General features: G+C 40.9%; 2 protein-coding genes and 1 long non-coding RNA gene across 6 annotated transcripts in view; 1 reads left to right on the forward strand and 2 right to left on the reverse strand.

The window, feature by feature from the left end:
* Window positions 1-731: 731 nt before the first annotated feature.
* Window positions 732-25787, reverse strand: twsg1a (twisted gastrulation BMP signaling modulator 1a). 2 transcript variants are annotated; one of them, XM_005476661.4, is made up of 5 exons: window positions 25766-25787; window positions 22013-22173; window positions 10027-10126; window positions 4209-4469; window positions 732-1224 (listed from the first exon to the last, which is right to left on the reverse strand). In XM_005476661.4, exons 2-5 carry the CDS (start codon window positions 22136-22138, stop codon window positions 1043-1045), a joined length of 669 nt encoding a protein of 222 aa, XP_005476718.1. In that variant the 5' UTR covers window positions 22139-22173; window positions 25766-25787; the 3' UTR covers window positions 732-1042. The 2 variants fall into 2 exon arrangements, with proteins under 2 accessions (XP_005476718.1, XP_019203900.1); XM_019348355.2 differs by lacking the exon at window positions 25766-25787 and adding an exon at window positions 22875-23510.
* Window positions 25038-26471, forward strand: LOC112842925 (uncharacterized). The gene is made up of 2 exons (XR_003214981.1): window positions 25038-25569; window positions 25822-26471. It is a non-coding gene; the product is annotated as an uncharacterized LOC112842925 (long non-coding RNA).
* Window positions 26134-27851, reverse strand: part of ankrd12 (ankyrin repeat domain 12) — a 37281-nt gene continuing 35563 nt past the window's right edge. For all 3 annotated transcript variants that reach the window (XM_003448514.5, XM_005476662.4, XM_019347952.2), the window contains one exon: window positions 26134-27294. In XM_003448514.5, coding sequence (XP_003448562.1) covers window positions 27109-27294 — 186 coding nt within the window. In that variant the 3' untranslated portion in view covers window positions 26134-27108. The remainder of the gene's footprint in view (window positions 27295-27851) is intronic.

Raw genomic sequence — 27851 nt, forward strand, 5'->3', positions numbered from 1 at the left:
TTAGGCTGTGGTATCGTTTTGATCTTAGCCACAAGTTCACTGTTATTCAAGCCAGTGTACAAGAGAAACTGTCAAACTGTGTTTTTAAAAAGCAGCTAGAATCTAAATTTGGTGAAACCACATGCTATTCTGAATCATGTGTACTTTCCCCGAGTGCTGCGGTTGGACCCAGAAGACTGGTGGTCATCCTCACATATGAAACACATTATCCCTCTGATGATCTTTGTTGGCACCGTCGGCTCCAAACCACACAGCTGCAGTGGTGAAATGAGGTCGTGATTCAATATCATTAAAAAAAAAAAAGACAAACAAGGTTTCATTGTGTCGGCCGGTGGAGGAGTCTGTACAAACTGCTGTTGCATGCCAATTGGGAACACAATCAGTGATAGTGCACCCTGCTGCCTTTTGAAAATGTACTGGCATTACAAAGAGCATTTGTATGCGGCGGTGAGAGATTGGCATCGGTAAATGTTCCCTTCTCCACCCACCCTCCCCACGCCATTGCTCGCATGAGACGGTCCGTGAGCAGTGGAACACCTGTGGACCAGAATGGTATAATAACAACTTTGTTTCCCCAGGAAATGATGCGTTTCCTGACTTGGGCAACAGAAGAGCTGGAGACAGGCAACTAGGAAGACAAATATTTACCATTTCACTCATGCCCATAAGCTTTTCACACATTTTTTTCCCCTCCTCCAGAATATATAATGAAAGACTTTCTTAGAGACGGAAACAGTCACCAAAACGTATCTTTATTTGGCATGAGACTGGGATTTAGCGGACCATAATTGTAAAAATACATTATTCATATACAACTCTAGTAAAAAAGGAAAAAAATGCTATTTAAAAAAAAAAAAAAAAAAAATCTAAAAATATACAGTGAAACAAAAACAGCAGAATAAAAGTTTGCAGGGGTAGGAGGAGGGCTGCAGGGGCATTTTACAAGGTAACTGAGGAATGCTAGCACATAACAGTCATAGTTTCCTCTGCCCCCAGTCCTGCGGTATGGGGCAAGCATTTGGTACCAATATGTGCCCGCACTTCAGAAGAGACAGTTCATGCACTTCACAAGCTTGCTGCCGTAGTCCACGCACTCCGGTCCGATGCACTGGCAGCAGGCGTTGTGAAACCAGCGGTACTTGGATCCTCCCATTGACTCACAGTATAGTTTACACTGACGAATGGACACGCAGTCGTCAAAGTAGACCACAGTGCACATGCTCTCTGAAATTAAAGAACAACATGCAAAGATGATGGTGTGAGTCACAGATCCAGTAAAGAGAAAAAAAACTTAAACCTTTAACCCTCAATTTTCCTGCTTTTCCTTAAAAGCTGAGGTAAAATTGCTGCATCAAGTATGACTGTGTGTTCTGGTGAGCTTAATGAGTTAACAGCTCAGCTCTGAGGGATTGCTTTCATTATTGCTTTATAGCAAATAAAGCAATAGAGGTTGAGAGCCAAAATGGCCTCGAATTAAAATAAAAATGGCAACGTAACACTTTCATCTCAGTTACAATTCCCTTAGCTGGAGATCTTCTGGCAGCGCAGTCCTGCTGTAATGATGCAAAAGTCTGATCCAACCGAAACTGGTCACCGTTCAAGACTTTGACCCATCAGGTCACATTTTATTACCCTCAGTGAGTGAGCATAAATGTGAACAAATCAAAGAGACGATGGGAACAAAGGAAAAATTAAATGGCAGTAAGTCTTGAGTTTTGTGAGAGCCATTCAAGAATGTAAAGCAATATGAGACGGCACATTTAGGAAAAGACTGACCACTTTTAGTGGACCAGGTGGCTTCTCATCATTAGTTACAATTTCTGTGGAATACGGTGGTTTCGCTGATATACATTTGTGGTCAGAGGTTTACATACACTCCTCTCAGGCATGAATGTCATGGTAATTTTAGGCATTTAATCATTCCTTTGAACCCTTCTCTTTCCAGGGGGGAATGATTGCACAGCGTACATCTTTAACGACTTTAACAAGGATCGAGTGCACAAGTTTGAAAGTACAAGGAACTCTGTGCAGATCCAGGTATCGGTCAGTCCGATGAGCGCTGTGAAGTCCTTTTTATGCTGGCAAAGAGTAGTAGTAGCAGTCAACCATGATTAATAACAAGAAGTTAACAGACCTTTGCCATGTCAAGTCCAAAGCCATTATAGAATATTCATTACCGCTTATTTAAATATTTGAGTGTATGAACACTTTTGACCCTGAAAATCCAAAAGTAAATTCAAACTTGTGCACCCAAATCTTGCTTTTTAAAGTCAAGATTTATGCTGCACAATTGTTCTACCCTGGAAAAAGAACAGTTTAAAGAAATCTTCAAAAGCCCCAAATTACCATGACATTCATACCCATGATGACTCAACGTGGCTTCTCATCACATAACCCGTTATTAGAATATCAAAGATGCCATTGTGGAGGTATGTCAAGACGACATGAGAGATCCAATATTTTACTCCGACTTTAATCACAGCTTCACACAACTGAACATTCAAAATGCCAAAACCTCACCCTCTCACTTCCCCTCACACTGGGTGTGAGTGGAGCCACCTGGTGGTCCATCACACCATAACGGAAAATATTACAGATGTAAAGCAGAGGAATTATTTACTGAACTTTAAATGTGCAAGTCTTTTGTTTTACCTCATATAATTAATGTTAATGCGCAAGCTCGCTTTATTTTTGATTTTATTATTGATCAGTGATTCAGCTTATTGTTTTGGCACCACTGTGACCACATGTGTCAAAGTAACTGAGCCTGAAAGATCCTGAACACTGAAACAACGACACAAATCTTTTACTTTATTAAAACCAACAATTGTATTGATTATGAATCTTTATTAGAGCATTGATTTTCTTACGCGAGCATGAATCTCTATGATCAGAAAGCTGTATATTAATATACGAACATCTGTAGGCATGACAAAAAGTTAATACTGGACACGTTTCGATTTCCTAGTCCAAGTTTTACTGAATGAACTGGTTTTACTGACCAATCATATTTGAGTGGGCTTTGCTTGCGTGCAGGTAAGCCATCTGTGTGCAGGGAGACGGACAGATTGCATCTGTCAAAAAGTCATTTTTTAAAGTTATCTGCTTTTGTAAACAACAATTTGCAGACAGAAGAGGAAGTCTTGGCCTGGATATCCGCCGGCCACAGAAACAAGCAATCAAAAAAACCCAAAAAACAAAACACGCTGTTCCCCCTGAGGATGAGTCATCAGACTAGATGATAGGGTCCCAGATTGCTGATACGTCGGCGTGCACACAGCATTTAAACTTTACATTAAAAGAACGAGCCAGTTACAAAGGACTAAAGAGCAGCTGGAAGCATTAAAACTTTTAAACCCATCTTTGAAGCATCATTTATACACATTTCTTTATCTCGTTGTGGGTACACCGTAGTTTATTCTAATTTATTTTTTGACTGTATAAATCTGCTGCTCTGTTATTCACTCATTAGGACTTACTGATTATTACATAAAAATATACTTTCATGTTTTGTCTTTTTAATCTACAGTAACTGGAATAACGTTATTCCTTTTTTGCCCTTTTTATGTTTTAAATGTACTTCTCTTTATGTGCTTTAAGTTACTTATTTTTATTCTCTTTTATTACATTAGCAACTTATCAATCATCTGTAAAAAGCCAGTAAAAGTTTGCTTTCAAGCACGCTGAAACACATGATTAAAGCAACATAAAACATTACGGCAAAACTGTACTTGAAGTAATCGTGTAATTGACCTGACGCCCATTCATGAGTCTATTCAGGTGAGGAGCATCAATGAGGACCCTCTACTGACCAAAGTAGTGACACAAAAACCCCCAAAACAAAACACACTTTCATTCTAAGGATGAAACAAACCTCCGCCAATCGAGGAAAAAGGACATGCAGGTTGTCAAAATCTCAACTTACCAACTCAAACTAATGAGAACATAACTCAAAGTCAAAATTGTGAGAATATAATGGAAACTTTTGAGTTATTAAGTTGAAATCTTTAGATTTCCAACTCAAAATTTTGACATAATATTAAAGCCAAAATTTTAATTGGATTGCAATAGTTTACTCACCCCCGCCACATTAATTTTTTTTTTTTTTGCCTCAATGACAGAAATACACTTCCTTCAAACTTGATGATCACACCTCCATGTAGTAAAGTGTGAACAGGTACTTTTCCACGCTAACGCAGCGGCGTTACCTTGACTGTCGAGGCTGCCGTGGATGCTCTTGCCAGGCACGGTCACGTTCTCGTGCTGGCTATTGAGCGTCTCCAGGAAGGAAACCAGGTTCTCGTGATGCGACAGCTCCTCTGAGATGGGGAAGGACACGACCATCATGTTGATCTGCACGTCGCCTTCCGTGAGGGCGCGGAACAGCGAGGGGATGGGATTTTGCAGCTCCTCCACGGTGCTCTTGGACGTGGCTGGAGTGTCGCTGTAGTTCTTTGGGTTACACATCCCTGATGTGAAAACAGTGAGTGAGCACAGTGAAGGATCAGGTCAGAGGAATCATCTCAGAAAGCAGAAACTGCTGGAAGTCTTGTTTGATTGAAACTCTGACTTCACCAACACAATGCAGCTAAATAAAATTTAAGGTCTGATGCTCACGAGGCAATTTCCCCACTTCTCTGGATAATCCATAGACATCACTGTCAGGTTTTATTAATTCATACAAAAGTAACAGTTATTGGAGTTACTGGATTATCCAGAGTAACAATGAAACTTGGAAAATAGGGCACAAAGACCATTAATTTAAACATACGGTATAAAGAATTTTTCCCTCAATTTTTTACGTTGTCCAGTTGTATTCATTGGCTTCAGTTACATGCAGAGCCAATTTTAGACCTTATGCTAGTCATTTACTACACTCAGTAGCCTGGAAGGAATCAGGTTTATTAGTTTACATGATACAGTGTTTGCTGTGATCAACAATTCTCTGATGGAGGCTTATGTATAGTTGCAAAACTCGGGAAATCATTGAGATCATGTTTATTTCAGTATAAATACAGTGTAAAGCAGCAGACTTTCACAAAGTTTAAGAAAAAGAGACAGAAGCAGTAAACTAGAACAGCAGTGAAGGAATGGGCCGGCTCATGATCCATCACAATCACAGGTTATTGTAATGTGTGAGGTTTTCTTGTCACTGGTCAGCTCTTTTGCACAAATGAATAAGAATTAAAATGTGGTGAGAAGTCGAGGAGGCTCACAGTCAGTCCCTCAGGACAAATTAATCTTGTTTTACTGAAATCTGACTGATACTCTCATAGGGGTAAGTCACCAGGAAGTTAAGCGTTTTCGTGTGACTGTTATCAGTCCTGCACAGCAGCGTGGAAGACTTTTATTCCTACGTACGAACAGCCATGACTCCGAGGTTTCCGTGGGTTTCCCCTAAATTTATTTCATGCCTTCATTCCTATAAAACTTCTATTTTATTAAAAAAGTTGAGAATCATGACCATTCCAAAACACCTGAGAGGCAACAACGTGATTTCTTTCCTTAAGTTCTCAGGTCCTGTGCACAAGTGCAAGGGTTTTTTTAGTAAATATTTTAGTAAACTTTCTCTGTGGTCTAGTCGATTTTTGGTCTAGTCCACAAATTCATTTACGGTTGATCTCAATTTCTGCATTTACATGTGAAAAAGGAAAAAGATCGTCTTGCAACATCAAAGGTGTGTTTCTTTCTATCCTTTTTGATGTCACACTGTGGATCATGTTTTTAGCTCTTTAGCTCTAGTCTTTGTACATTTACAACAAAATTGTGGTGTTTGCAGCTTTCTGATTAGACAACCTTTCGACACATCACTACCTGCTGCCTTGGCACGCTCAACAGCCCTTGATATTGTAGATATTTAAGACAAAAAACAAAGTCCCCACTTTAAAACAAACAAACAAACAAAAAGAATGTGTGGAAGTAGCCTCAGTTCATTTGTCTTGTGAAAAAGAAACCTTGTCAGATTCCCGTCCTTTTCAATAAAACAGGGCGCTGCCTCACACCTGAGAAACGATTACCTTTAATTTCCTCAATGTTCACACGTTTGTCTCCTTCACGAATCCACAACGTTAATAATTTTCCTCATTAAGAAAAAAAAATAGCAAATAAAAATCCAAGTCTAATATTTTGATGTTTGATCTTAAGAAAAATGTTAGATCATAATTAAGAGAATTAAAGATCCTACAACTTACCCTCTTCTTTTATAATTTACAGTCTTTTAATGAACAATTAGAAAATTAGGTGTAAACCTGCTCACTGAGAACTGTGCGATTCAACTGAAGAATAAACATTTTATGTCATTTTTATTCCAATATATCACCAAGGACGTGACTGTGGGTCACAAATCTACTTGAAAAACTGAGTGAGGTCATCTCAAAAATAGATATGCATTTTTGAGCATTAAGACATTTTTCCCCTTTACGGTTGCACACACACACACACACACACACACACGTTCTGTAAAACCACACCACTGTCAAAAACGTCTCGTCTCAATTAAGGCCTTTTTAACACTTCATTTAATTTCCAAATACAGTAGTAATCACTCGACAAAGTCCCCACATCAAGATATGATCTTCCTAAGCCTTCAAATGAGTCAAAGTGAATTATAGTTAATGGCTAAATCATTTAATGGAGAACGGAGTTTGACAGAGGAATTGGATTACAAAACTGATGCTAAAAGCAGAGCCAGAACAGCTGTTTTCGATAAAATGTACACATGGGTCCTCCCTCCATGTCCTCCCTCCCTCCTCTAAAATATAAACCGTCCTCTCCCCTCCACTCGGCCGCTGGGCCGCTCTAACCGCTCTCAGACACACTTCAAAGTAGATGGAATTTGGCACAGGGAGCATGTTTAGAGTGAAAACTTACTTAAAGTAGACATAAGGGTAGCGGCAAGGAGGAAAAGCAAAAACATAAATGAGGAGTATAAACTTGCTCAAAGCTAAAAGCCATCCTCGGTGTATTGTAAAAGGCCTGTCCGGGGGGAAAACGGCACGCAACATCTGTGCAGCAGCAGCAGGAGCAGCGGGATGGAGTTCAGAGCTCAGTGTCAGATTCTTGTGTTCGTGTTCCACATGAAAGAGCTTTAATAAAGCTTCCCTGTCAGCACGTGAAGCAATATCTGTCTGCCGGAGCTGATCTGAGAGAAGACTGGTTTACGAGGGCAAGAGCTCAAACCTCGTGCTCGCGTTTTCGCACAAACTCCAAACAACGTGAGGGGACTCGAGACGTGTCAACAGGTGTCCTCTCTCACACGTAGCACACAGCTTCAACACGTTAAACCAACAGTGTGTGCGCATGTTATCGCTTCTGGAAATCTGTTTTATTTAGATGAGGGAGTCTCCTACGCCACGCAGACTTTGTGGGATCTGGAAGGTTATTAAGAGCGTTTCAATCTGTGCAAGTGCAGCGTGTGAAAACGGCTACGGATAAAATTCTTAACAGATGCAGGCACCCTCCACAGGAAGTGATTTTGGGGGTGGGGGTAAAACAACCTCCACCAAATAAATAAGTAAATAAATGAATAAAAACCAAAAGAAGTGCAAAATAAGCTAAATGCACATGCTAAGCTACATACAGAATTACAAAACAAACAAATATAAAAGGATTAGGGGGAGCCGCAAAACCACCAGAGACAGAAACAAAGAAATATCAAACAAGAGAGAGATGCAAAATGGAAAGCAGAACACACACAAATTCTCAAGGACACAGAAAAGAATGTGCAAAACGGATTTAAAGAGGAACAGTACAACCACAAAACAAGATGCAAAAACACCACAAAGAGACATAAAATAAGCTCAGAACAGACACACAAACAACTACAAGATAAAATACAAAAAGGACACAAAACAGTCAGAGTGACACAAAAATACCTGCGAGAGTCAAACACACAAAATGAGAATAAAGAGATGCACAGCTAAATTAAATGAGCTTTAAAAAAAAAAACTCGTGATAAGATGCCTCATACAGTCTGGATAGCTTTAACAGCTCCGAGTCAGGCTCTTAAACTTTGACTCTGTTCACTGTTTCTCTGTCTGGTTTTCAAACCACCCCTGCTGGTTTGAAGTGAGTTACAGTTTTAACCAAAAGTCAAGAGTTCGTTTTAGCAGCTCGGCCTCTCTCTCCCTTCGGGGCCTCTCCATCCTTTGATCTTCTGGAGCACCTCGAGACTTCTCTGTCCATATGTGGAAGTGCTACTTTAATTTCCTGTGCTCTGATAAACAGTCGTCCTCTCCGCACGGAGGCCGAGACACGTTCGGTATCTGGCTCCGCTCACCTCACACTCTGGTATCACTACAGCAACACCCTGAGCAAACTGCAGCGGTTTAAACCTGCGTGCTTCTCAGCTGTCGAGCGCATTACAGCCTCGCTCTCAGGCTTTTACTGGGAGAAAGAGCTCAGAGGTGAGACTTCAAGATAACTGACACGTCCCAGGTATGGAAACAGATCAGTGTCAGAATTATTTGAACTACCTTACAAGTCAGATTATGAGCAATAGTGCTCATTACCTTCTTTATTCGGGGGGGGGGGGGGGGGGGAGTTTAAAACTCATCAGGGTTTCTTACAACAAAACTGGGATTTCATTTTACAAAATGCAATCTCGAAACCACTGATGCTCATCTGACAACAATTTAGCTCTTGAGATCTTTGGAATCATCTACATTCGTAACTAATGTTTGGTGCACACAAGCTAAATGATTGAGCTAATAGGCCAGCCACTGGGTTCCCTGATGAGCTCAGCTCATCTTTATGGGGAAATTATGGTTCAGCGATGGCAGTGTGGGCAGCCTGGGACTGCATGCCTACCTGCAGAGCACGCCTGTGGTCAAATGGGCAGTGTCCTAAATACGTGGCCACTCTTGCTGGTTAGGTTGCTGTGGGTCCATCAGGCGCAGAAAATAGTGAACTTCTAGCACACGAAGATGATTTTGGGAAATTTGTGGAATTTTTTTGAACTTCTTCCTTTTTGCTACCTTCCCTGTCCCCGCCTACTCATCAGCCGATCAGCAACAAACACACTCATCCATGTCAAGCACCATGCAGCATGGAGTTTGGACGACTGTCGGGAGCATATTTACATAATTTGAAAACCCCTCTCCGTGGACAAATCCCTCCATAAATTGAAGCAATCGGGGTAGCATAAACTAAGCATGAACAGGCTCTGCTTCTATGCCACAACACTTCCATCAAATTTTGCTTTGTCCTTCACACACTGCTTCAAATCACACAGGAGTGCTTCAGAAGAGGTCTGCACAGTTCTCACCACATTTTTCTTCAAGTCAATCTGATCTATAAAGAGGACCCAGAGTTTTTTTTTTTCCCCCAACACAGAGGAACTCATGTGATACTTCTGACTGAAACAAGCGCTGTCTTGAGCTGGCCTTAAAGCCATGTATTCTCATTGTTATGGGTACTTTTCCCTATGTAACCCTCTGAACATAGGCAGGATTCACAACAGAGTCCCGTATCAGCACGATTAGCCATTTGTCGGTTTTTTCTCAATGTGGAGGAAAAAAAACAACAACAAAATAAAAACTATGCTTCAGAAAAGGCAGCAAAAAAAGCAGGAAAGCAGGAGACCTTGGGCCTGATGTCTCACCCCATTTCTCTCTGACGGAGGAGGGGACGGCAGCATTTTCATGTCACCTTTTTTGAGCGTAGAGTGAGCGATGAGGTGATTCAAGTTGAGTCATACAGTTCAGAAGGACAAAACAAAAACACTTGTGATGTGACTTGGTGCTGTATGTGTGCGTGTTTGTGTTTGCACTTCAGTGTTACGTCGCTGGTTACAGTTGGAAATAAATCCTTGTAAACAAAACTTCACAACAAATTGAGCGCTGCGGTACACACATCCATCGCTGCTGACACTAATGTCTTACGCACATGTTGAGCTCAGCAGATATCACCAACCAGTGTGCAGAAGCCTGAACTAACAGTGAAGTTTTCCAAACCTAAAACAATACGGACCAACTTTCTGTCAGCTTTAAAATACGTTGCTAATAAAAATGGAGTCCCCGCACTCACCCACGCAGTCGCAGCACTCCTCCCAAAGATTCCCCAGACACAGCATGCACTCTTTACAGCAGGAGCAGTTCCCATCAGACGGACGACACTGGCACAGCTCCTGCAGGAGAAAACACAAACGTGCATCAGCAAAGCAGGAACATCAAATCAAACCGACTGCTGAGGAGGACACCAAACAGCTCGTGACTCATTACCAAAACACTAGATGGTACTGGCTGCTGTCCTGATTATTATGCTAATGGCTGTACAAGTATACTTGCTACACATCAGTAATTTTTTCCACTGAGATAAAGAGTGTGGACAGCGAGGATAGAAGCAAACCATTACAGAGACCTGTGCAAGACCATTATCGTGCAGAATGGCATGCTTTGGTGGAACCGTGTCATCACGTAGTTTGTCCAGCAGAGTGATTTTGATGTCCACTGTGTCCAATACAGACATCACAGCTGTGCAGTGGTGAAGTGACGCTCCTGGGCTAAACTGAAATACACAGGTGGAAATAAACAAGAACCCTACTGTTCCCTGTTTTAATATTACTCTGCAACACCGTGTGTGTGGAGAATATCACCTCTATAAAGAGCAGACGTTTGACAGTATTATTGGTCTGGAGCATTCAGGTCATAATGTTCCAGCAAATTCACCACAAGGCCAGACCATGCAAAACTGAGAGACACTCCAAAAATCCAAGAACTACACCTTGGACTGTACAGGCTTTGGTTAGGATTTCTAATATTAAAGTTAGTGACAATGAAAGTACGACTGAACAAATATGGCTTGTTTGGAAAGGTTGGAGGATAAAGCCTCTTCTCTCTTAAAAGAACACGGCGGCACGGCTTTGTTTGCAAAGTGTCTTCTGAACAACAATTCTGGGACAATGTCCTCTGGACAGACGAGACCAAAGTATATACAAACTTCTGTGTATATGGAAGTTTTCTAGAGTCAAATATGACTCTAGTCAATGCATTGAGTAGGTCTTCTTCAGTCGTCTTTCTCACTCGCTATGTGTTAATAGACCTCTCTGCATTGAATCATACCTGTTGTTAATCTCTGGCTCTCTTCCACAGCATGTCTTTTGTCCTGTCTTCCTTCTCTCTCCCCAAAAAGTTGCAGCAGATGGCCCCGCCCCTCCCTGAGCCTGGTTCTGCCGGAGGTTTCTTCCTGTTAAAAGGGAGTTTTTCCTTCCCACTGTCGCCAAAGTGCTTGCTCATAGGGGGTCATATGATTGTTGGGTTCTTCTCTTTATGTGTTATTGTAGGGTCTACCTTACAATATAAAGTGCCTTGAAGCGACTGTTGTTGTAATTTGGTGCTGTATAAATAAAACTGAATTGAAAGTATCTGGCTGAACTGACTTATGCAACAGGAAAATGATTCCAAACACAGCAGCAAATCTACAACAGGCCGAAAAAGAAAAGATTCTACAGCCCAGTCCGGACCTCACCCTACATGCACTGAAGCAATGTCGTAAAGAAGAAGTCCTCAACAGTGATGCAGCAGTCTGATAAAGTCATACACAATATAATTATTTATTTAGTAGCTCTAAAAGCCATTGAATTGTGGGGTGTACCTCGTTTTCACACGACTGTATGCATTAAACACCGCTTAACAAAACCCGACTACTAAACTCATCTCAGACCTGATGAATTTGATGTGGAGGTGTCTGACAGGTGCAGCAGAAGCTTCAAATCACAGCAAACACGCTGCTCAAACAGCAGACGTACCATTAAAACATTACAGGACCCACACAGGCCATTACAAGACTGCGCTCTGCGTGTGGCATTCATCGAAGAATGCGAGACGTCACCGCAGACTCAAATAACTGAAAAAAAAAGGAAAAAGAAACAGCATTTCCTTTCATGACCGCAGCAAGTCCGGACACGTAAATCCACACTTTCACATCACAGGTCTCGGTTTATGATCGAGTCAAACATTTGACATGTTCTTTAAAGAAAAACTGCACTTTGTTACAACTTCGGTTTGCTGAACCAAGAATTCAACTGATTCACAATAAAATGGCTAATTAGGCCGATGATGTTTGTATTTGTAGTCATCACGTAGCCACATGTTAACAATTTACTTGAGGATAATGTAATCAATAACAGTGGTTACCATGGTTCAGCATTTTCTAATTTGATGAGGTTTTGTTTTATTTTGTTTTTTGGATTTCTGTTCAGATTTTATCATTTAAAAAATGTTTATTTTAGTTTTTATTGCTTTCAGTGTTGGTTTTAGACTTTTAAAATTTTTACTGCATGGAGGACACGTGTCAGCGGCAAGATTTAGGAAAATCAGTGTATTATGATAAAAAACAAACAAACAAAAAAATCCCACTTAACCAAAAGCAGTTGACTCACAGTTTGGCTGAGATCTCAAAGCTCAACAAACACACCATCAATGTCTCATCTGTAAGTGGTAAGAAATTATTTTATATTCAAACAAATACTAAAACTAAGGATTTTCCACTTCCCCCCCACATCTAGATTTAGTTCTAAAACTATAATAACCTTGATTTCAGCCCCACTTAATTTAACATTAATATAAGCACTGTGGTCAGTGATGTCTTCATTTTGACTTTAGGGCAAAAATAGCCCTTTTTCCTGCAGTAGTGCCATTACTGTGATGCAAGCTGACCAACTTTAGAGACGTCAGCTGTAGAGAGCATCATCTCCCTTCTCTTGATTATAGTGGAACTAAAAATTCCACTTCTCTTGTAGTGCCTAATTCCCAAAGAAGTTTTTCTACAGAAACTACGAATCCTAATGAAATCCACAAGATCAAATCCAGCCCATCAGATGAGAGTTAACAGTTAAAGGAGAACTGGATATTGAACATGCCCGCTGGTGACATCCAGGTCGGCCCACAGACTCAGTGAGGACAATTATTAAGACTCATTTTTCTGCCAGCAGCAGAAGCAGCAAGAAGAAAGAAGAAGCAGCAAAAAGGAAGAAGCAGCAAAAAGGAAGAAGCAGCAAAAAGGAAGAAGCAGAAGCAGAAGCAGAAGAAGAAGCAGAAGAAGCAAGAAGAAGCAGCAGAAGAATTATTATTAAAGTGGTTCTCATGTTTGCTAACAAGTAAAACATCCAGGTTAACTTCTAAGAGGAAATAAATCCCTTTTTTTGCTGTAGGAAATTAAAAAACAAACAAACAAACAAACGAACAAAATTTGCCAAAGCAACAGGTGATGATACGGCCCAAACCGTGCTGGCCAATCAGAAGCCTACAGGGAGTGCAGAATTATTAGGCAAATGAGTATTTTGTCCACATCATCCTCTTCATGCATGTTGTCTTACTCCAAGCTGTATAGGCTCGAAAGCCTACTACCAATTAAGCATATTAGGTGATGTGCATCTCTGTAATGAGAAGGGGTGTGGTCTAATGACATCAACACCCTATATTAGGTGTGCATAATTATTAGGCAACTTCCTTTCCTTTGGCAAAATGGGTCAAAAGAAGGACTTGACAGGCTCAGAAAAGTCAAAAATAGTGAGATATCTTGCAGAGGGATGCAGCAGTCTTAAAATTGCAAAGCTTCTGAAGCGTGATCATCGAACAATCAAGCGTTTCATTCAAATAGTCAACAGGGTCGCAAGAAGCGTGTGGAAAAACCAAGGTGCAAAATAACTGCCCATGAACTGAGAAAAGTCAAGCGTGCAGCTGCCAAGATGCCACTTGCCACCAGTTTGGCCATATTTCAGAGCTGCAACATCACTGGAGTGCCCAAAAGCACAAGGTGTGCAATACTCAGAGACATGGCCAAGGTAAGAAAGGCTGAAAGACGACCACCACTGAACAAGACACACAAGCTGAAACGTCAAGACTGGGTCAAGAAATATCTCAAGACTGATTTTTCTAAGGTTTTATGGACTGATGAAATGAGAGTGAGTCTTGATGGGCCAGATGGATGGGCCCGTGGCTGGATTGGTAAAGGGCAGAGAGCTCCAGTCCGACTCAGACGCCAGCAAGGTGGAGGTGGAGTACTGGTTTGGGCTGGTATCATCAAAGATGAGCTTGTGGGGCCTTTTCGGGTTGAGGATGGAGTCAAGCTCAACTCCCAGTCCTACTGCCAGTTTCTGGAAGACACCTTCAAGCAGTGGTACAGGAAGAAGTCTGCATCCTTCAAGAAAAACACGATTTTCATGCAGGACAATGCTCCATCACACGCGTCCAAGTACTCCACAGCGTGGCTGGCAAGAAAGGGTATAAAAGAAGAAAAACTAATGACATGGCCTCCTTGTTCACCTGATCTGAACCCCATTGAGAACCTGTGGTCCATCATCAAATGTGAGATTTACAAGGAGGGAAAACAGTACACCTCTCTGAACAGTGTCTGGGAGGCTGTGGTTGCTGCTGCACGCAATGTTGATGGTGAACAGATCAAAACACTGACAGAATCCATGGATGGCAGGCTTTTGAGTGTCCTTGCAAAGAAAGGTGGCTATATTGGTCGCTGATTTGTTTTTGTTTTGTTTTTGAATGTCAGAAATGTATATTTGTGAATGTGGAGATGTTATATTGGTTTCACTGGTAAAAATAAATAATTGAAATGGGTATATATTTGTTTTTTGTTAAGTTGCCTAATAATTATGCACAGTAATAGTCACCTGCACACACAGATATCCCCCTAAAATAGCTAAAACTAAAAACTACTTCCAAAAACATTCAGCTTTGATATTAATGTGTTTTTTGGGTTCATTGAGAACATGGTTGTTGTTCAATAATAACATTATTCCTCAAAAATACAACTTGCCTAATAATTCTGCACTCCCTGTACAAACAATAACACACAGTGCACACTGATTTCAACAAGATAGATAAAGGCACACACCTTTGACCTTGCAAGACAAAAATCTTTGGTTTGCTCGTCTGCAGGTAAATGCAAAAAAATCTTGAAAAATTTTCAAGAAGTGCAATTTTCAGTGACTTAAAAAAATAAACTAACTAACAAACAACAAAATGAACAACGATTATTAAATGCACACAAGTTGAATGTGTGCAAAGATCTTGTGTTTTTTTTTCCTGTCCCTCTCATTTTCTACATATCTGTACAGTGATGACAGAGTTTGCATGAAACAGATACAAACATTCAAAAACATTCACGTGGATGTTTTTGAATGTCCAAAACATTCAAACTGGAACAAACCAGTTTGTTCCAGGTTTGTGCCAACCTGGAAAAAACTGGAATTATCCTTTAAAGTCTTAATACTTTTCCAGACCAGAGTCCTGAAAGACTTTGAGAATTTCACAGCTCAGGTCCTCATATTGGTAACATGAAGTGAAATCCAATTTATTAAAGTACACAAAAAACTATAATGAAACAACAGCTGTGCAAATAAGAAAGAAAATATAAAAGTCTTTGTAATGACATGATCTCATACAGAGGCTTAACACACACACAGGCTTGAGCTCAACTGCTCACGATGCTTTTTTTTTTTTTTTTTTTTAAGATGGAAGCTACAAGTTTCTGCAAACATCCACAAACATGAAACCACTGCTGATGCAATACCTCCTGTACAAACACATGGAAACAGCACTCCTGTGCTGCAGTGCAGTTTGCGTTTAGAGTTAAAACGACACAAAACTAAAAAAACGCAGTTGGTGGGCTTGAAAAGCAAGTGAGAGTGCCAGAGGAGCTCCTCTTCCTCCCTCCTGTTCCCCCATGACACTAAACAGGGAGCACATTCCTCCATGTCAAGGTCACTGGGATGGGGGAGGAACATGACGAGGGAGGGAGAAGAAAACACCTGGAGACCAGGACAGGGCTGCTCCCTCCATGACTCCCTTTTTCACCATTGTTTCTTCCCGAGTCTCCTTTACAGTTTTGCAGAAACCATGTTTTACACGTAGACAGTCTCTCTTCAGTGACTCACCATCGAGGGATTGCAAGAAACACACAGAGCTCACTTAATCACTGGCCTCTCAATCCCCAAACCTCTGATCAACATCAGATCCCATGAGTAATTATGACTCTTAAGGGTGAAATTATAAAAAACTAAACAGCTGCTCCTGGGAAGAAAACATGCAGCCTTATTTCAGCCTTAATCAGGCAAAACGTATTTTTTTTTATTTATTTTTTTTAAAGATGTGGGGAAACGCATAGACCTGCAGTTAGCCTTTACTGTTTTAAAGCCAGGCTAACTGCCTACTAACTGCTACTGTAGCTGTATCCACTTAAAAACAATAAAAAAAAATATAAAATACATAACAGTACATAACCACCTTTCTTTTGAAGAAATGTTTTAGTTATTTAAGGCACATTTTAGCACTTTTTACCCTGAATCTTAGCTAAGAATACTGTCGTTATGTGTAGTACGGCACTAAAGCAAGAACACTTTTCATTAGCTTAATTTAGAGTTACTATTTTTAAGGTTTACACTTCTACAAACCAGCACCTGTCCCTCTTTAAAATGCTCTCAGAAAATGTGCTCACTTATTACGAAGATGTAGGAAAAATGGGGGGAAAAAGTGTCAAATATAAAGCTAAAACTAAAATAACTGATTAGCTTACATTTCGAAACTTAAGGAATGCTAGCTTGAAATCTACACATCAGATTTCCAGCTAGCCTACGCTTCAGGAGCGTTTTGTGGAAGACTTGCTCACATGTTTAGGGGTAAGAATTTAAAAAGTGATGTTAATTACCTTATATTTGTTAAGAATGAGCTAAAACTTCGAGGGAGCTAGCTTTAAAATAAGCACCTCTCTGCTATGTGCAAAGAGTAAATTAGAGCTCCATATTTTTGTTTCGGGTATTTACTTAAGTAGCTTTGCACAATTCACTTCACACATTTTTCCCTTTACTTTATATCAATCCATTTAGCACCTACATGAAGACAGGACATCGTAACAAAAACTGACTTTGTCTCAACCAGCTGACTTCCAGGAGCCTGCTGAGAGGCAGCACCTAGCACCTGTGAGCACAAGCTAATCCTCCAGCACGGGTGAAATTAGGTAAGGGCGCTTTATGATCATTTGTCTAAACCAACATCAAGAGCTAGACTTAGATTTATAGCTACAATCTTTTTAAATGTATTCTCTTCCAGAGCACCAGTGGTTTGAAGGACACCACCAACAATAACAAATTTCCCACGCGTGGGACTAATAAAGGTTATCTTATCTCATCTTAACAGCACAAAGAAAAAGAAGATGACATAAAATACAGTTCGTCTTTGGAAATGGCAACTTCTTAAATCCATCTGTACATGTAAGAGCCTTAATCTGCTGCATAATATCACAGCGGGCGGGATGGCTATCTGGAGAAACAGCTCAAAGATGGCATCTGTAAGAACTGCACTCAGACCTCATTATTGTGTGATACCACACCGGATTTATTCTTTAAATTACAGGCCATAAAAAAAAGTGAAGGCTGAAAAAAAATGAGCTATGCAAACTGATTTGAACACAGCCACTTCTGCCTTTCTGTCTTTATTCTGAGACAAGCAATTTGTCTTCTTGCTCTAGCTTTATAGTTAACGCACAGACATAATTAGTCTGTTAGATCTGATATAACTACGTCCAAAAGTAGAGTTTCCATTGTTTTTACTGAAGGGGAAAAAAAGGAAACAAGGTCTCGTCCCATTTATTTGTCAACTTTTCTTTTCAAGCTTTCTTTCTTGGCTGCTATCACCCTAAAGCAGATTTCATATAAATTTAACAGGATACAAAAACAGCTTTATCAAGAACAGCGTGACAGGACAGGAGGACCAAATGTTTCAGCTTTTAATTACCAGAAAACAATAAAATGGAATCAATTTTGAAAGTCATTCACCAAGTAAAAACACTAAACATTTACTTGCCTAAGCTTCTCAAACTCTTCATCTCCTATGATAGTAAATTCAACCTCTTTGCTTTTTCACCATATTGCTTGACAAAAGAAGCTTGAAGACATTGCTTTGGGCTCGAGGAACCTCCTTCACCTTTGCCTGACGCTGTTGGGGAACAGCTGGAAAACGAATGGACAGACTAATCAGAACAAGTGGTAGTTGCAACCCTACTAACAACAATTTCCCCACTGAGGTGGATGAGGTTATCTTAACGGCTTAAAGAGCTCTTATTAGGCTACCCTTGCTCTCAAGTGGAAACCGCTGCAATCAGTCAAAGCCCGGCTGCAGCGAGACAAAAGGGCTCTGGAGGGAAAGTGAGTATGCGCTCGTCCCACCGAGCGACCGCTGTTGTGTGTCAGCTTTGAAATCTGCTGCCCCACCCTGCTAAACACCCTGGTGTGCAGAGTCCTGGACAGAGCTGGATTGTGAAGTTTTACACACATCTTAGACTCAAAACTGTAGGTTTCTCTCCACACAGACGCACACACACCTCCTCCTGACCTTAACCTCCCCTCCCTCCTCTTCGACCTCCTGCTCTCATGTTTCCCCACCCCTTGGTGGGGGTTTAGGGAATTCAAGACAAATGACTTGAGATGGCAGCAGAGCGCAAAAGTGAGCGTCGGACAGCAAATCCCACTAATCACAAGCAACATGGAGCGTCTACAGAGGGGCTAGAGAGGCAGAAAAGTTTCTCCTTCACGGCGCACACACACATAAATCGCTCTCGCCTCTGACAGCTAGCGAGTCGGTGTCGACGGGGTCGCGGAAGCTACAGAGCTGTTGTCCAGAGCAGTGATTCATCAGGCGAAATAAGCCACCTGGAAGTAAAGAACAAATAGAGGGCCTCAAATGTTCTGGGGAAACTCAAGCCAGAACGAAGGGATTTGTTTAGGAGTTTAATCCAAAAAGAAGTAAGCTTTAAAAAAAAAAAAAAAAAGCCACGAGAGGCTGTATTTCCTATGAAGATTTTTGGAAGAGAGCTCATTTTTCCTCAACTGTTTTTACATCACTTAGCAATTTAAGACCTTTGCAAAACAACAAAATCCAGGAATTTCCTGGCTACAATGATTCACGCGAGGATTTCTCAATTTTCCTGAGGCGTTTTCACACATGAACTCCGGAAGATGTTTGCAGAATCAGTTCGGGACACCTTCTTAAGTTTCCTTTCGCCTCAGCCACATTTTTCCCAACTGAAAATATCAGTATCTCTGTATTCATCGCACCATCACCTGCACTACTCTCACATCAGTGCATCAGACGTCACACAAAGCAAACTCTTAAAGACCAAAGGAGGTCTCTTCTGGCTGTATCAGATACTCACGCGCCCTCATACAAATCCTCGGCGGGTACCTCTTAGAAAAGTTGAGGGCTGTGGTGCATGTGTGAAAACAGCACGGATAAAATTCCTTGTAACAGTTTCTAAAGCTGCACACAATGTGGGAAATAAGTATTCGATCCTCTGATGAATCTGTAAGTTTGATGAATTGATGATTTCAGTCCATTATAAGGTAGTGTGTAACCAATGGGGTCCTTGATGACTCTGGTCCCAACTGCCTTCAGATCGTCAACAAGCTCCTCCTGTGTAGTTCTGGGCTGATCCACCACCATCATGATCATCCTCACCCCATGAGACAAGATCTTGCAGGGCGATTTATGGTCATTTTCCATATCTAGTTTCCAAATAATCACACCAACAGTTGTCACCTGCTCACAAAGCTTCATACTGATGGTGTTGTAGCCCATTATAGCCTTGTGCAGGTCTACAGTCTTGTCCCTGAAATCCTTTGCCATCTCTTTGGTCTTTCCCAGGTGATGGAGAGGTTGGAGAATTCTGGCTGGGTTGTAGGGAATCAAATACTTATTTCACTCAGTGAAATCCCACGGACTTATCTCAAATCCCGTGGTGATAGATCCTTCTCTGTGGCAGGTCCCAGACTCTGGAATAGTCTCCCCTTAAATATTAGATCTGCACAAACACTTGAGCAATTTAAATCATTACTAAAGACACATTTTTATGCCCTGGCTTTTAACACACTATGATCCAAGCACTTTGGTCTTATTTGAATTAGTTTTAGTTATTGTTTTAATTCTTTTATTGTCCTATTATTGTTTTTTATGATTATTATTGTATTACATTGTTGCTTTTTAATGCCATTTTTATATTGTTAAGCACTTTGTGCAGCATCGGCTGTTTGAAATGTGCTATATAAATAAATTTGACCTTGACCTTGACCTCAGTGACGTACAAATGAGTGTATAACTTCTTGTGTTTTTTCTGGATTGTTGGTTGATATTTTGCCTCTCCCAATTAAAATTAAACTAAAATTAAACAAACTTACAAATTCAGTAGGGATCAAACAATTACTTCCCCCACCTCGTTAACATTTATGGATTCATCTCCTGCCTCTAAGTCTTGTTTCTTTTCATACCCACTGCTCACGGCTTACATTTAACCATGTCCTACATGTCTTGTTGTACTGTTGGTAGTTGCTGCACGAAAATTTTCCTTGAAGCAACGTAGTGATCAAATGGGGAAAGGTTGGATTACCAACCAGGAAAACGGAGGAAGAGCACAGGGCAGCTTAGACCCCTCTGGGCTCTGATTCACTGCATGCCAAGCAGATTTTTTGGTAACTTAATTAATTGCAGAAACCTGAACCTTTGCATTAAAGCCAGCGCTGTAGTACTGATGTATTTTGCAGTCCTGCAGCAATGCTTTTTTTTGCATGGTAACCACATTAGTGGTTAAAATCAACTGGAAACTGCATACATTTAATTATTTCATTTAATTAAGCAATGAATTTGGTCTTCGTGACTAAAGCCAGCCCTTCAAAATGTCTTGTTTTAGCAAACTAAATTAAAAAAAAAATCTAAATCCAAGAAAAGAAAAACTTTGGAAGCAGAACATGTTCGGGATTTTGTTGGATACATAAATTTTTCTGCTAAACAATCTAAAAGCCAAAACTTGAACAAAGAAAAATAATAATAATAGCTTCCTCTCTTTACATGCACGGCTGCAAACATCCTGCTCCAAGAATACAGTTTGGTGCAAAACAGAGCTGCAGCTCACGTTCACAAGAGGTTAAACAGGTGGAATAGCCACTGAGGTTAATGACAGTACTTTAAAGACTGTAATGGAAGAGGCAGGAAAGCTAAACACACAGCTCTGACCTACAGGACAGCAGCCAAGCAAAAATCTAGCTTGACAGCAGAAGGAAAGTCAGGCCAACTCTTTTGATTTTTCTAAAACCAACTCGAAACAAGAATTCATGCAGGAATCCGTGTTAACGCGCGAGCTGAACCCCTCATCCAAACACCCGCTGGGACTTCACGTGTGAGGAAAAAGTGACATGAAGGAAGTGATGTTAGAAAGTCAACAAGCATCAACGAGTTTGATGTGAAATTTTTAAAAGCAGAGCTAAAAGAACCTCACATAAATAAATACAAACAAACAGAACAGAATGAAAGAAAGACATCCAACTCCCTATCAGCTGAAGGCTGGATAGCTTCACAGGTCCGCTCCCTTTCAGACGCCTCCGGGATTATCTAGGGAATGTATCTGCATTCTTCACAACAGATTCCATCTTTGTTCCCAGGTCCAAATCTTCATCTTATCCTGGCAGATTTTTAGACTCGACTTTGGCTGCCGTTGGATATTTACTGTTACGAGAAGAACTTGTAGAAAACAGACCGACTGCGGAGGCATTATTTCCCCTCAGTGAATTCAGCTACCGCTCAAAGGAGCGCCGCCGTACAGTTTTGCTGCTTTTATGGAAGCAAAGCGGCAAAAAAAACGGACTCCTCGTCCACCTACTGCTGTCACTTTAAACTTCTGACTTGTGTTTTAGCCAAGAGACACAACTGTGCCTGTTTACACAAAACAGCTGTAAACCCTGGAGGATGAAAAGCTTGAACTTGGCTGCACTTTGCCGCTTTAATCTCCAGAGAAGATCATCACATTCGTGAGTTAAGTGCACCTGAGATTATGTGTCTGCAACCACAGAGTTACATCAGAGAGGTGAAGCCTGTTTGCAAACACTCATTCTTTCACACACGCTTTAAAACACCGCCTCACCACAAACATCCAGGACTCGGCTCCACGTTTAAGGTGCAAAAACCAAAAGCAGCTCGCAGGTCACGAGGCGTGGGAAAACCTCAGCATCCCTTACCTGGATGAGACATTTGCTGACGTCACTGGCGCAGAGGGCTTTGTTGCAGCCGGAGCTCAGAGATAATATTGAAAGGAGGAAGAGGAGAACGGCGACAGCGGGGAGGATCAGCTCACCGGGCCTCATCCTGACGGCTCACCAGCAAGGCACTGGGAAAAGTCCTACATCAACCAGAGACAGATCACAGGATATCAGATCAGGGATGGAGGATTAAGGCAAAAAACAACAACAGTTTAATTCCAAAAGTGGAAAGTGAAGCTCTGATGGACTGGAGAGTTCTCCATTTTGTGTGAGAGTTAACATCGAACTTCTACTGTTAAAAGACACACACACACACACACACACACACACGGATACACACACATACAGTAATAAAGTAGATGCAAATGTGGAAATCACTGCTGTGCCTTTCTGTAAAGTCTTAATTTTAACTTTTGTAAAACGCCTGCGTCACATCTCATTCAAAGCCAACACTACTTACTTTGCTGAAGAAGAAGAACAACACACACACACACACACACACACACACATCTGGCAACATCAGCTCCCTTTCTCCCCCCTTTCTTTACCCCCTTCTATTTTTGTAGCGCTTTAACACTCTCTCCCATCTCGCCTCTCCGCTCCTACACTTCAACACTTGCCGCACATTGTTGCATTTCGCATGACGGCGAGAGAACATGTGAGGAACATTAGCTCCCCGAGTCCTCAACGCGTTTCTTCACCTCTCTTTTTCCCCTCCCCTGCTCTGCTCAAAACTTTGTCTCACTCGCACGCAGCCACAAGAGAATCGAGTGCGCAAAAAAAGGAAAAAAAAAAAAAGAAGCAGCGAGTAAATGCAGATATTAGAGAGTCTCAAACTTACCACAACGCAGTTAACGAGCTCGCGATTTTCCTTTTTTTTTAAGGAGGACTGGGGCTGTGCTCTCTTTGAACCTCTCCAGGATGGTGTTCTGCCGCCGCTCAAGTGTCCACTGTGTCCAGAGGGCGTCAGTCTCTCCGCAGCACAAAGCGACAGGCAGTCGGGCGCCTTAAAGGCACACACACACTCCTTTTTCTATCCGGCGTCTGTGCAGGAAAACACCGGGCTTCGGGTCACACACAGTCACCGGGTGACGAGCATGAATCATTCAGCTCACCTTTAACGTAAATATGAGCCCGGAGCAAAGTTTGAGAGGTCGGTGCGTAAAAGTGTCGTGCGTAAAATTCGCTTCTTCCAACGCAGGTGGGTTTTGTTTGCCTTTTTCTTTCTCCCCCAACAACAAAGGAAGTATTTACTTTTCACTCCACCCCCCTGCCCAATTACATACCCCCTTTTGTCTCCACTCTCATTAGTGGCCTTGTGGGTTGCTCATTGGGTCATCTGAAGCCGTGAAGCTGATCAGACTTCCCGCCGCGACGCCACCCTTCGCTCATTTGTTGCCGCCGCAGAAACCCTCTGATGGGGCGTTTAACTCCACAGGTGTTTACATGGCTTTTTGTGAAACTTCATCAAAGACCCAACTGGTCACCACTTCCATAGCTGCAGGGGAGGAAGGCAAATTAACATTTTAATCGGATTTAGGAAATTTTTAAAAAAAAAATGAGGGTCAAGTAAAGAAAGGTGTGTGTGTGTGTTTTTTTTAACAGTGATCAAGTTGTTGTTTTTTAATCTGTACAAAGGTTAATTAACTTTAAATTTGTGATGAATTTTGTTTTGGACTAAAAATCAGGTTTGAAAGTTTTCAAGATTAGTTTGCTTAGGTTTATTTTATTTAATTTCCATTTGTTATGAGTTGTGTGGGTGTCAGAGGGAATAAGAATATGTCAAAGGGAAGTGTAAAGAAATCAGAGAATTATTTTGTGATGTATAACCAAACCAAAATATACCTAAAGTAAAAATACTTTTCATCCAAAATGTCCCTCTTAAGAATCTTACACATTATTGGATCATAATTACTGATTGACTGATATGCGTAACTTTACTGTTACAGTTGCAGATGATTTTAAACCCTTACCTATAACACAGCAAGATATTATTAGATTTTGTATTTTAAAAGCTGCAAAAAACTAATTAACCAAGGCTTTAAAATTATTGATGAGGAATAAAACTATAATATTTGAATCCAAAATATTGCAGAGTAGACAATTTATATGTAGCATAGTGTTTACATATCCTAAACTGTTTCAAGTTTGTCTTTCCAGCCGTATGTAAAATACTGTGGCATGAAACTGCATTTCTCAGGGCCAGAATATGTGAAAAAGTGGGGAACGCACAAGATGAAGACAGAGCAACACAAGGACAGGTTAAAAATGTTTTAGGGAGCGCTGGTGCCACATCATTCCTCACTGTCATGTATAAATATACCGTACAAACACACTAAAGCAGTGGAAAAGCTCCACACTGATAAAACTTATGGTGTCGAAGGTAACGGTCCAGCAGTAAATCCTTCATTCATAAAAATGATGTGCAGGAATGATTGAGGTGTCAAATAAAATCTGTTAAAGCCAAATAAAACCAAACTATTAAAACACATTAGGTTTGTCAGTATTAATGGTCCAAGTAGGACTAGTATTATCATGTTAATTATACTCCTTTAAATATCATCTTACTGGAATAATAATGCTGATGCAATAGTGTGTAAGCAGCCTGTTGACATTGTTCCACCCAAAGAGGTTTTTCTTCTTGCTACTTGCTTCAGCAGAGTTTTACATTAAGGGACTCTCTTCACCTTCATCTGCTAAAGGAGAAAACTTAAACTCAGCTTTAAGCTGAGCTTAAAGACATGCGTGTATGAGCAGGACTGCTTTAACATTTCAAACTGTTTTGAATCCAGTCACATGAGTTTCGGGTTTTAGATGACAAATAACCAACACCAAGAGGAGCGTCTTTAAATGCACAACATGCCAAAGCAGATGGGTTACTTCAGCAGAACACCACACTGGGTCCCACTCCAGTTAGCTAAGAGCAGTAAACTGAGGCCATTATTCACACAGACTCACCAAGAGTGGAAAAATGTTGCCTGGTTTGATGAACTTTCATCTGCAACATTTACACAAACATTGTTTAAATGCCAGAGCCAGAGTATCGTTGCAGACCATGTCACCCCTTTATCACCACAATGTACCCACCTTCTGATGGCTGCCTCAGCAGGATAACACAAGCCAAGCCAACTTTACGTATATAGTGGTTTAAAAACAGCAAGTGCTGAGCAACGTGCTTAACAATAAGGACATGATTAAAATAATAAATAAATAATTAAAAAATATGTTTAAAAACATTAAAGTACATAAAAAAAGCACAATTAGAATAAAATAATTAAAATGAAAACCTTCCATGTCAAACTTCAAATCATGTCGAACTGGTTGAGCAGAACAGTGAGTACTGTACTCCACAGTCACCAGATCTCAGTCCAATAGAGCACCTCAGAGATGTGCAGCCGATAAATCTGCAGTAACTGTGTGATGCCGTCATGTCAAAATGGACCAAAATCTCAGAGCAATGTTTCCAACACTTTGTTGACTTTATGCCATGAAGAATTAAAGAAGCTCTGAAGACTGAAGGGGTCCAACTGGTACTAGTAAGGTGTTACTAATGGTCTACCAAACTGTTATTTTAAACGTAAATGCTGCTCCAGAAAATTTTAAACTGTTAAAACAGGCGAGAGCAGTTATGTTGGTATTCAAATGACAGACCCTCTCCCTCAATATTCGTAATTTCAAAGATTTAACACCACCAAAAATAACGACTTCAGTAGCATTTCCCATCTTCCTTACCTTTGAGTGGTAGCAAAAACCTGCTCTTTTATTTTACTGCATCTGTTTTTCAACAGGAAAAAGAATGAAGTCACAGCCGGAGGTGCAGTGCTGCTTACAGTGACATCTACTGGCTAAACATAGTACTACCACTAAATAGTGTTCAGCTGAGGTGACTGTACTATGAAAATAGGTTTTACCAAGAATCACACCAACAAAAAATGTAATTTCACAACAAATAAAATTTATTCAATTATATATTACAAATATCTACAAGTCATGTAACAAGTAAATATTAAAATAGACTTTTTTAGAACTATCGTTCAAAAGGCATTATGCTGAAAAAATAGGATTTGTTGTGATCTCACATTGAAACTGTAAAAGTATGATTTTTTTTTTGTTTTTTGTTTCCTTGGAAGCCACAACAGACTTTAATGTGCACAAGACACAATGAACAACATGAGGAGTGAGGCCACAATAAGGACATAACACAATGGCGCAAAAAAGGGGAAAAAGAAAAACAAAAAATAGTCTGAACACTTCAGTAAACCTCACAATTAAGTCCACAGTACAGCTCTTTAGGAAAAAAGTACAAACAATGCAACGCATGCACAGCATTTAATTGCCAAAGTCAAAGAACACCAGCTGTGGCGTGGATTTCCAGATGAGGAAGGAAGAAACAGCAAAAACAAAACAGAAAAAAAAAAAAAGAAGCAACTGAAGCCAACACATGCTTAAGATTTTAAGCCAACGACAACGAGAACATCACAAACAAAGAGGACACTCCATATCAAAAAATAAAAAATAAAAAAGGGAAAAAAAAGGGAAAAAAAGAACTTTGGTCCATTAAAACATCAGACAGAACAAGTTTACAATCAAAATATCTATCATTTTTTGTTGTTTTTTTACAAGTTTAAAACAATAATTACATGGCTATTTACAAATGCACAATTTATGTATAAAATAAGTTAAAAAAAATTAAGAGCACAGTCTGTACACAATGTATGAACACTCAGTTTGAAAACAATTGAAATCTTTCACTTGTGTGACCCTGCTTGATGAGGTGTTGTCGTCCACACGGCGCCTCCTCTCGCTGCACCGCCTGGCCCTGCTTCTCGTCTCGGCTCCCCGGCTACGTCTGTGGCCTGGACGGTCTTCCTTCCCCGTCCTCGTGGGCGGGCGGCCTGTTTTGGACTCTAAGAGCTCTGGAATTAAAATGGTCTCTTTTTTTAAGTGCTCTTTTTTATCACTGCCTCATTATAAATGCTTCACATTTTTTCCTTTCCTGTTCCCTGACTGTGCGGGCTGCCCGCTCGTGTCAGCAATTTAGCCGCCGCTGTGGCAAAGCACGTCTGTCCTACAGCTCATATCGGGGTCAGGTCAAAGTCGTCATTGACCTCCACGAGCGGGATGTAGAACTCGGGGATCTCAAAGATGCTGGTGGACTTGTAGGTGGCCGGGTCCAGCTCCTGCAGCTTGAGCTGCCACTCCAAGCGCTGCACTGCGTTCAGAGCTGCCGCCTCGTGCTGCTGCCTCATCAGAAGACACGTCTGTGGAGGGAAGAAAAAAAGGTCGTGACTTCATCCAACAGCTGTTCTCATTTAGACCAAGAGTGTCCGTCTCCAAGAAGGAACTGGTGGAGAAGAGGATAGGAAGAAAAAAACAAAGGCAACCAAGAGGTGAAACGTTTTTCTCCACCCTGCTGCTAAACCCCAAAACGCTCTCCTCCACGCTTAATTCAAAACAAAAAACTGGACTGTGCCATTGATCTACACTAGAGAAACTTTCCCTAGGTGCTTCATCAGGTACACCTGTTCAACTACTTGTTAACCAATCACATGGCAGAAACTCAGTGCACCTATGTATGCAGACATGGTCAGATGCTGGAGTTCAAACTGAGCATCAGAATGGGGAAGAAATGAGATTTAACTGATTGTGGCATGGTTGTCAGTTCACAAGTATTTCAGAAACTGCCCATCTGCAGAGATTTTACCACACAAACACCTTGAGGATTTAGAGAGAAGGATCCAGAGAAGAGAAAATATCCAGTGAGCAGCAGTTCTCTCGGTAAAATAGCCTTGCTGATGTCAGAAGAGAATGGCCAGAC

Source organism: Oreochromis niloticus, linkage group LG18 (assembly GCF_001858045.2).
Source record: "Oreochromis niloticus isolate F11D_XX linkage group LG18, O_niloticus_UMD_NMBU, whole genome shotgun sequence".
Lineage (NCBI taxonomy): Eukaryota > Metazoa > Chordata > Actinopteri > Cichliformes > Cichlidae > Oreochromis > Oreochromis niloticus.

Coding starts and splice junctions, on each gene's coding strand:
- twsg1a (XM_005476661.4), bottom strand. CDS start 22,138: ATGAGGCCCGGTGAGCTGATCCTCCCCGCTGTCGCCGTTCTCCTCTTC. Junction 10,127..22,012: donor TCAGCAAATGTCTCATCCAG/GTAAGGGATGCT, acceptor TTTCTCCTGCAG/GAGCTGTGCCAGTGTCGTCC. Junction 1,225..4,208: donor CGGCAGCCTCGACAGTCAAG/GTAACGCCGCTG, acceptor CTTTAATTTCAG/AGAGCATGTGCACTGTGGTC.